This window comes from Amphiprion ocellaris, chromosome 4, assembly GCF_022539595.1.
Source record: "Amphiprion ocellaris isolate individual 3 ecotype Okinawa chromosome 4, ASM2253959v1, whole genome shotgun sequence".
Classification (NCBI taxonomy): domain Eukaryota; kingdom Metazoa; phylum Chordata; class Actinopteri; family Pomacentridae; genus Amphiprion; species Amphiprion ocellaris.
In genome coordinates this window covers 4485363-4501580 of record NC_072769.1, presented here as the reverse complement: position 1 = coordinate 4501580, position 16218 = coordinate 4485363, and the positions used below count along the sequence as shown (strand labels likewise).

General features: G+C 40.5%; 1 protein-coding gene across 2 annotated transcripts; it reads left to right on the top strand.

Moving 5' to 3' along the window:
- The first annotated feature begins 2507 nt into the window (after positions 1-2507).
- On the top strand, positions 2508-15117 carry pold4 (DNA polymerase delta 4, accessory subunit). Of its 2 annotated transcripts, none has more exons than XM_023273559.3 (5): positions 2508-2643; positions 6654-6769; positions 6924-7007; positions 7852-7960; positions 13985-15117. In XM_023273559.3, the coding sequence occupies exons 2-5, from the start codon at positions 6664-6666 to the stop codon at positions 14007-14009; spliced, it is 324 nt and encodes a 107-aa protein (XP_023129327.2). In that variant the 5' UTR covers positions 2508-2643; positions 6654-6663; the 3' UTR covers positions 14010-15117. The 2 variants fall into 2 exon arrangements, with proteins under 2 accessions (XP_023129327.2, XP_023129326.2); XM_023273558.3 differs by having other exon boundaries at positions 2528-2643; positions 6621-6769.
- Positions 15118-16218: the final 1101 nt, after the last annotated feature.

Genomic DNA, 16218 nt, shown 5'->3' with positions numbered 1-16218 from the left:
TCTGTTAGCATTAATGGGAGCGACAAGAGTCCTCAAGTGTGTTAGATCTACATGGAAGCTGTGGACGGGTCAACAGAGAACGAAAGGTCTCCATTATCACTGGACATCATAGAGCCAGGTAGGGAGCACACACTTTGATTTTTATTTACATACTTACATAGTAGTGTCCATCAGGCACATGTAAGTGAGACTGTCAAGGATTCAAATTTTTTTAATACTTTTGATGAGCAGTCTGTCAGCGATATATATCACTATTGTTTTATAGCCCAGGTCTATGTAAAATGCATTAGTTTTACATATGTAGCGTAGCCTACAATGTCTAAAATGCTTTGATATGACTACATTCACTATCATTAAATAGTGGCCAACAGGTAACTTTTATCTGTCATGACAGCAGCCTGAAAACCTGCTGGTGGATGCCAGTGGTGAAGGAGGCTTTTTGGACCTGATTGGCTAAGAGGTGTAATGAAGCAGCAGACAGGTACTGGCTGGCCAAAATGGTCAGTGCTGCAACAGCTGCAGAAGCACAATCCCAGGAGTGGGAAGAGTTCAAACAGGCTATGAGCAAGGTTGACCTTGAGAAGGTTCTGGCAAACCTTCCAACGCCTCAGAGAGGGTAGGTACGGTTTGGTCCTGGTTGTGTTCAGCTGGGGGGGGGAGAACTGCTCACCTGGAATATGGATATTTTTAGGCAGTGAAAAGAGCACTTCAAGGAACTCCTTAACCTGGTTAACATGTTCTCTGCTGATGAGGCACAGCCTGAAGACTCAAGGAAAGCTTCGCTCATATCCATGGCAGAGGTGGGCCATCCCATCCGGTTTGGTTTGGTTTAGTTGGAACCAAACCCTAACCCATCATTTATTCTCCAACAGGACAATGACACCAAACACATCCCCAGGCTGTGGAAGGACTATCTGACCAAGAAGGAGATGATAGAGATGACCTGACCTCCATAGTCAACTGACCTAAACCCAATCCAGATGGTTTGGGATGAGATGGACCGCAGAGTGAAGGCAAAAGGACCAACAAGTGCTCAGCATCTCTGGAACTCCTTCAAGACTGTTGGAGAACCATTTCAGGTTCTACCTCATGAAGCTCATCCAGAGAATGCCAAGAGTGTACAAGGTGTCATCATGGCAAAGAGTGGTTATTTTGAGGGAGATAAACAGTCAACAAGACCTTACAAATTTTAAACAAAGAACAGACAACTCAACAATCCAAAGTTACCTTTGGATTCCCTATGAGCAAGCAGTCAGCGACAGTGGGAAGGAACATCAAAATAAAACAATGCACACATACATTTAAGTCACTTTAACATAGAAAGGGATTATTTCATGGGCAAAAAAATACACAACAGAGGTACACACAGATGATTTTTAGGGATTAATAACCGGAGAGGGACTTTAAAATACAATCATTTACATTGTAGGGACTTGCTTTCTGTCCACAGAAGGGAGGCAGATCCTCACAATGTAAACTGTAAACAGATTTATGTCCCCACAACATGAGTAACACAATACACACACACACACACATTTACCCCAGATTAAATTATAGTGAAAGTTACACTGTAAGTGGTCTGTTAGGGTGGAGGGAAATACCACTGAAGAAGGCTGCAGAACTGTTCAAAGAGATTTGTATTGATTTTGAGGCAACTTTAGGGGCAAGAGAGAGCGAGTGACTTATTGTTCTCTGCCTTCCTGCCACTCATCATCATGAGGTTAGTCCCATTCAGTAGGACCCAATGATCATTAGGTTATCTTCTAACTTCATCACCATCATTTTCATTAGAAACCTTACTTCCATCTATAGACCTCAAGCATCTTTGCAGGAAATCTGAAATCTGTCGCCTCGCCTGGGTTAGGTAGACCAGTGACCCCTCCAGGAGCAAGGCCCAGAAGAAGACAGGCAAGGAACCAAAAAGAAAAGAGAGTTATCACCCTTGTCAGGTAAAAGGCAGCAGGACGTATCAGGAGAAATTAGTGCAGCCAATTTCATCTTAGTAGGACAAGAACAAATAAAATAAAATATACATGGTATTTTATAATGCCCTAATTAATAATTATACCACTGCTGCACTACTGACACTGTTACATAAGGACAGATGTACAAATCTGCAAGCATTTTTATTTTTTACGTCCTCAGGGATCACAATAAGAGCCCCAACAAGTTCAGCACTTTAAAGATTGTAATGACTGTTCACTGCAGTGACCACACGGTTCATCATTAACACTTCTGTGTTAGTATAATTTATATTTTTCATTTATGTTGTATATATAGTGTGTATATCTTAAGTCTTTAATTTATAGATGTGTTCTCTTGATTTTTCTTACTGTCACTTTGCTGCTGTGATGTTGAAAATTTCCCGTTGTGGGACTAATAAAGGATGTTCTGTTCTATTCTAATAATGCACAAAAAGCTTTATGTATGACTAAATGCTTTTTTCTAGAACCGCCACTGGTTGACTCTATTGTCTGCCATTTTTCTATACTCCAGTCCAGTAGGGGGCGGTAATGCCTCTTTAAACCGGCCATCGAACCAAACGAGGAACAGCCGTCGTTGTTGTTCGGTTTGTTGCAGGAAGAGAAATCATTTTAGCAGAAAGAGAAACGTCTCTTAAAGATTCTTGTTTCCAGTGAGAAGGTAAGGTCCAAGTTTAATTTGCCCTCTAGTAGACTTTAAAACAGAGCTTCTAGTGGAACTTTATTTAGATAGATGGACTAAATGTGTTATCAAAGCTGGATCTGTTTTCAGTCGAACATGGAGGATCAAAACGATCACATGACAGAAGTGCTAATTCTCATTTCTACTTTTAGTTGATTGTGCCGAATTTAAGAACGCCTTTCTGCTATAAATAATGACCCCATCGGTTCTACATAATTCTGCAGTTAGGTAAAGTTGGCAAGATATTCACAGATTCGGGCTTCCGGTGTTCCAGTTTAACTGGTGATCAGGTTAACTGGCGATACTTTCCGTCTCCAGATGTTTCGTTCGCAGATTCGTCACGATCAGACCTGGATTTACGTGAAATAAAGATAAAGAAGATGATAAAGAAGACCTCGCCGAAAAACGCCGGCATCACTACTTAATAAAGTCTATATCCATGTAAATATCATCTACAGACAGTAAAAAGAAACGTGCGGGCCGAAATCAAAAACACGTATTTTTCAAGTAGGTGAGAGGATTCGAAACCACGTAATCCAGCGATAAAATTACGAGACCACCGTTTTATTCATTGTGCTACCGATCAACTCGACAAACGTTCCGCTTCATCCATATAGATTACTGCCATCCTGCCAGGTGTTTAACACCTGGTGATTGTTCAGGAAACACGTCCATGTCAACTGGGGATAGTCACAACTTAACACAGGTTTCCTGGTTAAGAACGAGTCACAAAACTGTTTATTGTCTCACCAAGAAAACCCACAACATGAAAGCACGTCCACTGCTGTGTTGTGTGTTAGTTTGTGTTCAGTGGAACAGATCCAGAGGAGAACTTCAAATACAAATATGGCAGCACAATATCTTCAGAGTCCAACAGGAATATCTGTAGCTGTAACGTTCAAATGTGACTGTAGTCTACTTCAGTACATCCAATAGGTGCTCATGGCTCCCTGATACGACGAATAAACCATTGTTTGTTTTGACCAGATCAAATCCCTTTACTTCCCTTCCCTTTTTTATTATTATTTTTTTTAAAATATTGTCAGTGGTTAAAGTGCTCTGAATGACGGTTAGGACGTGGATGACTGAACGAGTTTTTACTGTTTTCTGAGTGACTAGTTTAAACAACGTGGTCTCAGTTTGTTCCGATGCATTTTAGCAAATCAAGCTAATGTTGTGCTGCGTGTTGTTCTGATGGGAGGCTGCTGAGGGTCTGAGTGTTTCTGAGAACAAACCCGAGTTCAGCTCGAAGTTCTGCTCTGGATCTGTTCCACTGAACACACAAACTAACACACAACACAGCAGTGGACGTGCTTTCATGTTGTGGGTTTTCTTGGTGAGACAATAAATAGTTTTGTGACTCGTTCTTAACCAGGCAGCCTGTGTTAAGTTGTGTCTATCCCCAGTTGACATGGGCGTGATTCCTGAACAATCACCAGGTGTTAAACACCTGGCAGGATGGCAGTGATCTATATGGATGAAGCAGAATACTTGTCGAGCTGATTGGTAGCACAATGAGTAAAACGGTGGTCTCGTAATTTTATCGCTGGATTACGTGGTTTCGAATCCTCTCACCGTACTTGGAAAAATACGTGTATTTTATTTCGGCCCGCACATTTCTTTTTACTGTCTGTAGATGATATTTACATGGATATAGACTTTATTAAGTAGTGATGCCGGCGTTTTTCGGCGAGGTTTTCTTTATCTGGTGTCTTTATTTCACGTAAATCCAGGTCTGATCGTGACGAATCTGCGAACGAAACATCTGGAGACGGAAACTATCGCCAGTTAACCTGATCACCAGTTAAACTGGAACACCTGCATCAATAACTCATGAGATATACCTTGTAAAATCATAAACGGTGCCTCTTTCCCATCGTTGTAAGCTAGACAATGTGCTACAAGGCCAGTTTAATCAAAAGTAGCTGTCTTTCAAGCTGCAGAAATAACATTGATGGCTATGAGCAGCTGGCTGTGCGACACGTGAACAGGGACCGTCTGCAAATAGCAAAACCGCTGCAACAGCGAAGAGAGACACAAATAGTCAATTACTTAACTTTTATACACTGTAGTGTCACCAAATTTACTGCAGCCATCAGTTGTCTCCTGCTGGTCATACTACAACTCTTGGTTTGACACTAAATACAAAATCTGAATTTTAAGGAATTTTTATTATTTTATTATTATTTTTGTTAGTCATAAAATTCAATAACTTCACTCTTATGCATTTTAGTGTCACCAAAATCACTGGAGCCTTCAATTGTCTCCTGCTGGTCATACTGCAATTCTTGGTTTGATATAAAAACATTTTTTCATAATTTTAATGAATTTTATTATTTTATTATTATTTTATTAGTAATACAATAACTTCACTCTTACGCACTGTAGTGTCATCAAAATCATTGGAGGCTTCAATTGTCTCCTGCTGGTCATACTACAACTCTTGGTTTGATACTATATACAAAATCTGAATTTTAAGGAATTTTCATTATTATTATTATTTTATTAATAAAAGTCAATAACTTCACTCTTATGTACTGCAGAAAGATTACACACTGTCTAACTATCAGTTGGCTCCTGTTGATCATACTACAACTCTTGATTTGATATTTAACTATTTTTCATGATTTTAAGGATTTTTTAAATTAGTTTTGAAATTGTTGTTATATATCTCAAATATTTTTTGTTGTAACAGATAAAAGCGCTCATCCATTTTTTTGGTAGATTGTGGAACATTAATAACCAAATGTAACTGAATTTTATTTTATTTGGGTTGTTAATTGCCATGTGAAGTTGTGCACAATATTTAGTGTGTGAAGTTCAAGGATTATGAGTAAATTAGCTTTGAAGGCTCTTTTCTTGATGTATGTGGTGCTATATTTTTAGATCCATAGTGCACCTGTTTGTCCAAATACATGATACTGAATAGTAATGGAACCTGGAATCCTCAACAAAGAGAGGATCAGATAACACCAATATACCAAACTAAACTGTTTAGACTGTCTCCTCAAGTGCTGATGACTGGGAAGAAAGACAGTAAGACGCCTTCTTACAAGGCTGCAGCGTTAACTGATTCATTTAAACCATAATGTTAAACTGCTAATAATATTTTCCAAGTTAAGGACTGTACGGACAATACTTGGAAGGAAAAACCTGAAGGTATGATCAGCAGGACCCCTTTGATGGTTGGATGGAGTTTATTTTTTCTGCAGTGTTTAAGAGTAAAGTGATTGAATTTTATTTACTACAAAAATTCCTTAAAATTCAGATTTTTTAAATTTAATATCAAACCAAGGGTTGATATTAACTCATGAGTTATTGATGCCGGAAGTCCGAATCTGTGAATATCTTGCCAACTTTACCTAACTCCACAAAGCACCTAAAATTACCACAAACAGACTGAAAATGGCCACAAAAAGACCTGAAATGACCACAAAACGGACTGAAAATGACCAAAAAAGAAATAACGTGAGTCATTCTGGACAAATTTTCTGTAATTATGGATCATTTTCGAATCATTTTGGATATTTTTTGCGTCATTGTCAACAAGTTTTATGTCAGCTTGTATCGTTTCTCATCATTTTGGGTCATTTTTGTGTCTTTGGGATAATTTTCAAGTTATTTAGGACAAGTTTCATGTCATTCTGGACTAATTTTCTGTAATTATGGATCATTTTCATGTCATTTTGGACAATTTTTGAGTCATTTTCAACAAGTTTTATGTCAGCTTGGATCTTTTCTCGTCATTCTGCATAATTTTTGTGTCTTTGGGATAATTTTCGATGATATAGTTGACATTTTAGTGATATCCAGTAATTTTTTATTAATAAGTGATTGTTTACATAATAAATTATGGAATTTGTAAAGACATGATCATAATGAACATAAAATACATTTTTAGTCCCTCAGTTATAGATTGACCCACTGTGTGACCGAGCTGTGTTTTGATTGGACAGGTTCATCTACTTAGCGGCACTTGTGTGTTCTAGATCGGTCGTCATGACAACCAGGCGTGGATTAATAACCGATTCGTTCAAGGTGGTGAAGAAAGCACGGACAGCTGAGAAGCAGGAGAAGACGCCAAGTCCTCCACCTTCACAGAATGGTGAGGAAGACCTCTGTTTGAAATGCTTTTATTTGTTTTGTTTGGCAGGAGAAAGAAGAAAAATATTCAGTTTTTATTTTAAAGCGCTTTAGTTCACGCTAAATTCGGCGATGGATCTCTGATACTTGACTTTCTGTTCTTTTCATTGGAGCAGAGGATCAAACTGAAACAATCCGAGAGGAGGAGCTGCAGAAGCTCCAACAGTTCGACCTGGACTGGAGATTTGGGCCATGCACAGGTAGAACAGCTGAGAAAAATAGCTTTCTGTGTCATTCTGGTGTCATTTTGTGTCATTTTAGCAACTTCTTGCATCTTTTTAATGTCATTTTCAACAGTTTTCTGTCCTTTTTGCAACAATGTGTGTTGTTTTTGTGTCATTTTAGTGTCATTTTTGCAAACCTTTTGGGTCTTTTTGTGTTATTTTTGGGTCATTTTAGCATAATTTTGTGGAAATATCAGCACTTTTCTGTCACTTTTGCAACATTTTGCGTCGTTTTTGTGTAATTTTAGCAGCATTCATGTCAGTTTCTGTCATTCTATTATCATTTTGCTGAAGTTTTGCAAGTTTTTGTCATTTTAGCATCTTTTGCATCAGTTTTATGTCTTTTTATGTCATTCTAGCATCATTTTGTGTCATTTTTGCAACTTTTTCCATGTTTTTTTGTGTCCTCTTATGTCATTTTCATCCATTTTCTGTCCTTTTTTCAAGTGTCATTTTTGTGTCATTTTAGTGTCATTTTTGCAATCTTTTGCTTCTTTTTAGCATCCTTCTGTGTAAAAATTAGCATTTTCCTGTCATTTTTACAACATTTTGTGTCATTTTTGTGTCATTTCAGCGTCTTTTGTGTCAGTTTTATGTCTTTTTATGTCATTCTTGAATCATTTTGCTTCATTTTTGCATCTTTTTCTGTCATTTTCGTCAACAACAACATCAGTCCATTACAATATTCTGTTATCTTCTTGTAAAATGATTCATACATGCATGAAAGTTGTGGGTATTCACGACTTTTCTGAAGAACTGATCGATATGGTGGACCTAACAGCTCACACAGATCGCTGAATCCTGTCCTCTCTTCTCTCAGGTATCAGCAGACTGGAGAGGTGGGAGAGAGCAAAGCTTCATGACCTAAACCCACCTGAGGAGATCAGAGAGCTGCTGCAAATGTGCACTGACCCTGAATACAGCCAGAGGTAAATCACACACACACACACACACACACACACACACACACACACACACACACACACACACACACACACACACACACACACACACACACACACACACACACACACACACACACAGGTGCACGTATCCCCGCAGGGCTTTTGTGGTGTGCTTTGTGGAAACCAGACTGAACAACATCACTTCCCTGGCAGTTACCCGGCTAATCGACTGCATTAACAGAATAAACATGAACAAAAAAGTCACTGTCTGAATGACTATGATGCCGACAAGGCGCAGTTATATCCGCCCCACGAGATGATTATTATTGATAACCCGTCAGTATGTGGCCTCCACTCTGCTCATACTACAAGTCCCATAATGCAGCACAACAGAAAGACCTGTGAGCCCCAACTCTTCCTCCCTGCTCCTGGAGCGACACACCAGTTAGAAGAAGGGCACACGTTTAAGCTAACCCCCAAAAGAAATGATTAAAAATGGACTTTGAAGGCAGAGTATGTGTTGGTCGACATTGCCGGTAAACCTGTGTGCCTTGTTTGTGGAGGTAATGTGGCCATAAGTAAAGAATATAAAGTGGAGGTCGGAGTTGGCGTGTCTGTACACTAAAACTTCAGCTCCAGGGTTGGGACTGTGTGATCGTAGACATGTATGATGAACTTGGCTCGCTTTCCGTGATGTCAAACCAAGTCACCACCACGGTGTTCCCTGTTGCGCATTTCACTGATGAACTGGACACACTCTGTATTGAGTTCACACATCGCTTTGCTGACTTTGAATTGCAAGAAATGGAATTTTCAACTGCTCAGCAATGCAAAAAGTGCCTGAAAACATCCAGATGGACCTGATAGAACTCCAGTGGAATGGCACATTAAGTCAAGGATGGACTCTTTAGGGCCTGTACAGTTTGCCCACCTCATCCCCGAAACGATGCCCCAACTCCAGCTACAAGCTGCTCCAAAGCTCTGGATGTTTAGATCAAATAATGATTGATGATAAAGCTGATCTGTTGTGTAGGACTAGATGTTGACATCCCTTCTTGCATACATGAGACACCTCAGACTCTGTGGGATGGTCCAGTGGGTGAGAGCATCCTCTGGGTTATCAAGTGGGCGCCCTCCTTCATTGGTGTTTCGCTGATCGGCCCACGACACCTCCAGAGGGTTCAGCAGTGAATCCCAGGTTCACCCCCTAGATGCCATCGACTCGCCTGAAAACCCAGGTGGAGTGCTTTCTCTTCATCTACAGCCACTGACTTCCCTTTTCAGCAACTCTGGAGAGTACCTTGATCGCCTGCCAGTGGGCCTTCTCGTGTACTCCCATCTCCAGGAGAAGTGTGGATGTCGAGGTGGCTACGAAGTCTCTGCAGCCTACTTACTGGTCGGACCCTCACCTTCCAGCCTTGCTGTTCTGCATCGGTGGCAAGTTCCATATATCTCAGCTTCTCGCGCTCATTGGCTTCCTCTACTGAGCTCTCCCAGGGCACTGTGAGTTCAATGATGTAGACGAAGCTGACCACAGCACCAGGTCTGGTCGCAAGATGGTAGATGTGATCTCAGGTGGGTAGCAGATCTTTTGGTCCAGGTCTACCAGCATCCTCCAATCTCATCTACCCAGGATCTGGGGCCACCCAAGAGGACCTTCACCCTCTCGGGCAAATGTTGTTTCTTGCCATCAGGTCGATGTGGGTGAAAGGGCATTAACACTCATCCGCTGCGTCCGCCAGGTGTAACAGCCTTGAACTAGGCTGGTCTTGCAGCCCAATAAGATGTGTTTGAGTGTAGCTGGAGTCGGGTAGAGTGAGCATGTAGGGTCTTCACCATCCCATTGGTTGAGGTTCTTGGGTGATGGTAGGACATCATAGGCCGCCTTGATGGTGAAGCTCGCTCTAAACATCTCCGTATCCCACAGCTATCCCAATATAATAACAATAATTATGGGGCACTAGACAGTTCACATTGAATAACATGTAGGACGTGAGACCAAACCTGGTAGAATTTACCCCTACCACCTCTTCAAAAGATGCACTATCTGTCATTAACTTCAGTCTGTAAAACTGAACCTTACTTCCAGTGTCTAACAATAATTCTTACTGCAGTGATAAACCCAGCTAATGCCAGGGCAGACTCTGCTTTAGACATCCCTGGTGGTAACAGGGATCTGTCTCCAATTGGACGTAATTGGGGAGACTCTGTTAGTGGTGTGGTTAACCAGTCTCCAATGGTTTTAATGACTTGTTGCCAAAAAGGGAAAACCAGAGAACAATTCCACAAAAGATGAAAATAAGAGCCTGTGGCATTCATATATCTCCAACATATGTTGTCTCTCATTAATCCTATCTTATGAAGCTTAACTGGTGTATAGTAGTACCTGTGTATAACCTTATAGTGTGTACATTTACTTATCACATCCCTCACAGGCCACCCCACCTTGGACACCAACCAATTGTTCATCTGGTCTTAATGCGTGTTTTGAATTTCGACTCCCTGCTTTAGCAGATTAATGAAGCCAACAATGTTCCATGTCTGAAAAGGGCTTATGATGCCCACATACTGGTTAAAGATAATTTTGAGAGAACACATAACACATCAAGATAGTGCAGCGGTTAACTGCATATTTCATAAGAATCCTTCAAATGGTGACACAAGCATGAAATTCTCCACAAATATGCTTTAATGTCCTCTCTTTTAGAAAAGGGTCCTGGCCACGCCAAAAATTCAAGATGGCCGCCATTTTCCAAGATGGCTGCCCGAATGTGACAATTTTTTATTTTCCCTCTTTTCTTAATTTAATTTTCCAAGTGAACCATGTTTATGCTCTTATATGCTAATTTTACAGATTTTGTTGTCTCTAATATAAATTTAAGAAGGTTAGCCTTCAATGTGGTGCCCAAAATGGCTGCTACTCCTTGAAAATTACGATTTATCCATTGTAAATTGAGCATATTTAACACACACATGCAATCGTTTCTGGATGTGGATCTTGGCTGGTGTGGTGCAGATCCCATTCAACCGTTTTTTATAAACTACAGTTGTGACTGTGATTGCAATTTTTAAAAAAAAAACAAAAGAGTGATTGTCAGCACACAACCAGGGCACACTGGTGTCAATCACTGCTGTGTAACTCGGCATGGGGTTCAGTGTCAACTGATCTAGCTTTACTAACACTGCAGTATTAGACTAGTTGTAGTAGTATATGCATAGTTTAGTGTCCCAAATGCTTTCTAACAGCCCCATATCATGTAGCTACTAAACTGTAGTTTTTTAGTTATTAGATACTAGTTAGAGAGTCGCACCTGAATTGACAGGATGTGCCAGCGCGGGAGAGCCGAGCCAAGGGTAAGGGGGCTATGCATGTCTCACCAAATGTTCATGTACTTACCCGGATGGTGTACAGATCACACGGGACTTAAATAGCACTGGATGAATGATCGGGCTAGGTGTAGGGCAACCGAACCTAGTTGAATCCCATACAGTAATGTGTGCACAATTTGATTAGGGTGGTAAAAGGATAGCCCCTCGGCCTTAATCAAGAGACATCATGGCAGAAGCGAATGTGATATCTGCCAATCGGAAAACAAATTGGAGCTTGTGTTGCCTTTGCCAGAAGGACAAAAGAGGTGAGGGCCTGACATCCACTCCGAGTCATCATGCCCCAGAACATGATGGATACAAAATGCTGGCAAGGAACATTCCCATGTTCAGTGAAATCAATGACATGCCATTGAGAATAGATCCAACGAGGCTGGATGAAGGTGATGGCATAGAAGCCACACTCAGGAAAAATATGGCAAAATACCATGTGAGCTGTCGCTTGTTGTTCAACAACATTAAATTGCAACGGGCACAAAAGCGCCATTCCAGTAGTCAAACCAGTGAAACTGAGACTGGAGCTTGTCAGTCAAAACTGCGGCAAAAAAAGTCATGACAGTCAGACATGCATTTTCTGTGAAAAAGTGGCACCTGCATCAGACCTCAGAGAGGCCAGTACAACGGGCCTAGACAAGAGGCTGCGCGACATTGCAGAGATGCTTGGTGATGGTAAGCTTCTTGCAAGATTGACTGGTGGTGATGTCATTGCACAGGAGTTCAAGTACCACAATGTTTGCCTTCGGGCCCTCTACAACAGGGAAAGGGCACACCGGAGGAACCTTGAGAAACGTGACACTAAGTCACAACCAGATGTGTATCCAATGGTGATCTTAGAATTGGTTGCATACCTTGTTGAAAGCAGCCTATGTTCAGAAGGACCAGTCACATTTTGCATGCCAGATATCTGCCACATGTACCAAAAGCATCTGGAACAGCTGGGGGTGGACTCACCAAATGTGAATTCCACTAGACTGAAAGAAAAGCTATTGGCTGAAATTCCAGAACTTGAGGCTCACAGATCTGGCGAAGATCATAAAGAAGTGATACTTACATTTCAGGAAGATGTAGGCAAAGCGCTTGCTCAATCCACAGATCTTTCAGATGCACTTATCATTGCTAAAGCAGCAAAGATCCTCAGAAGATGTATACTTGACCACAAGTCTAGATTTGAAGGTACATTTGCTGAGGGTTGTGTGCAAAATGCTATACCTCCCCTTCTGCTTCAATTTGTGGGGATGGTTGAGCATGGTGCTGACATAAAATCACAGCTGAGATTCGGGGCATCAAAGTCAGACCAGGCAATTGCTCAACTTATGCAATTCAACTGCTATTCCCGCTACAAGGAAGGAGCAGCAACTCACAGGCATTCCAAAGACAGAGAGACCCCATTTCCCGTGTACATGGGGCTCTCTGTTTATGCCAAAACCAGAAAGAGGAATCTGGTTGAGATGTTCGATCATGGTCTCAGTATCTCTTATGACAGAGTGCTGGAGATCTCTGCTCAACTTGGAGATGCAACAGTCAGCAAGTATGTTGAGGAGGGTGTGGTCTGTCCTCCAGTGCTGCGGAAAGGGTTGTTCACTACTGCAGTGATGGATAACATTGATCACAATCCCTCTGCAACAACTGCAACTACCTCCTTTCATGGCACAAGTATCTCTCTGTTCCAACATCCCACAAAGGATAATAGTGGACAGGAACAAGGGCAACTCAGGTTTGGGCCTGAGAAAGTGAAGTCAGTACCTGAACTTCCTGATACATTCACAAATATCTCTCCAGCTTCCTTCCGGACAACAAATCCTGTTCCACCAGGTACTGCAATGCCAAAACCACCCACAGATATTCTGGGGCCACAACTGGCACTAGAGTACCAGTGGCTGGACAAGGTCTTAGTGACACAAGAAGTTGATGATGCATTGAACCTAACATGGTCAGCACATCATGCTTCAATGAAGAGAAGCCCTGAATTTGAAGTTACCATTACTTCTTTGCTTCCTCTCCTGCCAGATCCAGCTCATTCAGTTGCTACAGTCAAACATGTAATGAACAATTTGGAGGTCTTCTTTGTTTAAATCTTGAATGACATGGTAGATTGTGGGAAACAGTTCATGATCACAATCCCATGATTTAAAGTTCATTTAAATGGAAAAAGCATGTTTATTTCAACAGATATATGGTCTCGGTGTGAGATTGCCAGATACTGATGGCGGCCATCTTGAAAAAAGGTCACCATCTTGAATTTTCACGTGGCCAGGACCCTAATCTGAAAGAGTATATCCAGGAGGGTATCTGTGCAAAATTTCATGCTTGTGTCACCATTTGAAGAATTTTTTTAGTTATCTGCTCCACTAAGAGTGCTAATGCTTGTTTTGCCATTAAAACTCTGATATATTCCATGATGTTGATGCTCGTAGTTGGTTGTGGAAAAAAATATGCTGAACAAACATGTCTTAAGATTGTTCCATCTAGAGTGGATGTAAGATGGATTTGGTTTCAAGCACAGAGAGCTGTGTTATTAAATGTTTTAGATTACAGAGGTGCCTCCTAATTTAAAGTTTGTGTACAAGTGAACATTTAGAAACGAGGCCCTAACTTTTGCACATTCGTCATAATATTGTTGGTCTTCTTCGATCAGTAATTATTGTGTTTTTTACCTTTCAGTCTGTGGAGTGAATATCCTTTCTGAGGAAGACAGAAGAAAGAAGACAAGATACCAGACCTTTATTTCTGATAAAACCTCGAGAAGAAAAGAAAAGGAAACACTAAAAAAACAAGGCATTGCATTGGACTTGAATGGTATTGGATAAACAGACTAGATGTACGGCGAAGAGCATGAACCTAGTTGTATGTCCAGAAAAATGCTCAAGATGTAATTTAGTTAAAGGTTAAACCCTTGATCCTAATAATCACAATTAACACCAAATATGTGCACATATCTCAAAAAGAAGAAAAGCGTTAACACTCCCTCCAAAAAGGTAGAGGATGGATGTCTCCAAGCGAAGAATACGTCTCGATTTTCTTCAGTCAACTGGGTATCAATCAAACTGGACTCATCATGACACTTTAGAATATTATCACGAGCAGTGAAAGCTCGTGTTCGATAACACTAATAGATGAGGGCAACACCAAAGGCAAATACCACAGAAATTCATGATCTAAGATTGATAGAATGTCCCTTGACACAAGACACTGTGGTAAGCTCCTTGGCGAAGGGAACTTCTGAGAGTCCATGCTCCATGACTAATAGATCAGTAAACCATATCCTTAATGAACCATTTCAGAGAGAAATACAATTATTTTCCATTTCCAGAGCAGAACAAAGTCACAGCATGTCGGCTTTATTGGACTGAATCTGTTGTATTTGATGTGTTTTGGTGTTTTAGCAAAACCTGAATGTTGCTAATTTGTCTGCTGGATTGAATTCAGTGGTATTTGTCATGTTGTTATTACTGATTCTGTAACTTTTATGCAAATTGTTATCTACCAAACACTTCCACTGGTAGTAGAAAAAGCATTTCCAGGAGATAAATTTGGCAGCCGACTTGGAAAAATAACTGGCATCTTTAATCAGACAAATTTAATGTGTCAGGTTTTGTGCTCATTACCGGCACTTCATTGTTTTTTTTCAATCATGCTTGACTGTTTTGAACTCTACTTACCACTAGTAGACTTGTGTTTTGTTTTTGTTTTTTACTTTAATTAGGCATTTTATACCATTTTTTATTAGAAGTTTCACTTTTGGGTTATGGAGAAATTTTCTGATGTTATTAAAAAGATTTACACTGACATGTACAGTTCTGTTGTTCTGTCACATTATTTATAGTGACCAATCTCTTACTAACAATGCTCATTAATGACAATCCTGAAATGCAAGGTTTTACTATTTTCTACTACTTGTAGATACTTGTGGGGGGGTTTTTTTGTGATGTGAAATTAAAACTTGTTCTTCTCTTGCCCTTTGTCTAACACCTACAGGCAATTTAGAATAATCAATTAACCTCAGCATATTTTTGGACTGTGGTAGGAAGCCAGAGTACCCAGAGAGAACCCACGCATGCACACCCCCCCCCCCCCCCCCCCCCCCCGCGACCCTAGTGAGGATTAAGCGGTGTATAGATAATGGATGGATGGATGGATGTTGAGTGTGAGAACCTACTGATAGCTGGAGTCTAAGCTTCCTGCAGTTTGTTGTTTTGTTCTTTCTTTTTATTTATTTATTTATTTATTTTTTATTTTTTATTTTTTTTATTTATTACTATATTATTTTCTTATTATGAAGTGGGTCAGCTCACTCAATGCTAATTAGTAGACTGGAGCAAGTGGAGTTTTGCTTTAGATTGTTGTGAGCAAAAAGTTGCCAAAAACACCCAATGGATTAAATTTCATACAAAAAATATAAACAAAATGATATGGCAAAATTATTCTTTTGGATTTTGGTAAAAGAGGTAATAAACATCTCAGTTCTATAAAAAAAATAATTCTGGCTATGTTTTGATGGGTCAGGCTTTTTTTTTTTTTTTTTTTTTTAAATTATTCACTCGGCGACAGCAGACGAACCGGCCGCTGATGGACTGGGATTACCGGGACTGTGACACAGAGACTGCGGACCTCTGAGTGGGCGGGATTTTACATGATCACACATGCTGATTGGCTAACGTCGTGCGTCATTCTGATTCCCGGGACTGCCATTGGTCCACTCAGCGACTCTGGTTTCTGCTCGAGGTTAATCACGTCCTATAGTACCACAGCGTCAAGTTAAGTAGAATTAGCCGCAAACACCGCAGATGATATTACTTTCTTTGACTATTAAAACCATAGTTGGACATTATGTTGGTTTCAGTTGCACAACTGCTTAAGGAATGCTAAAAAAAATTACTGGCGTGGAATATACATTT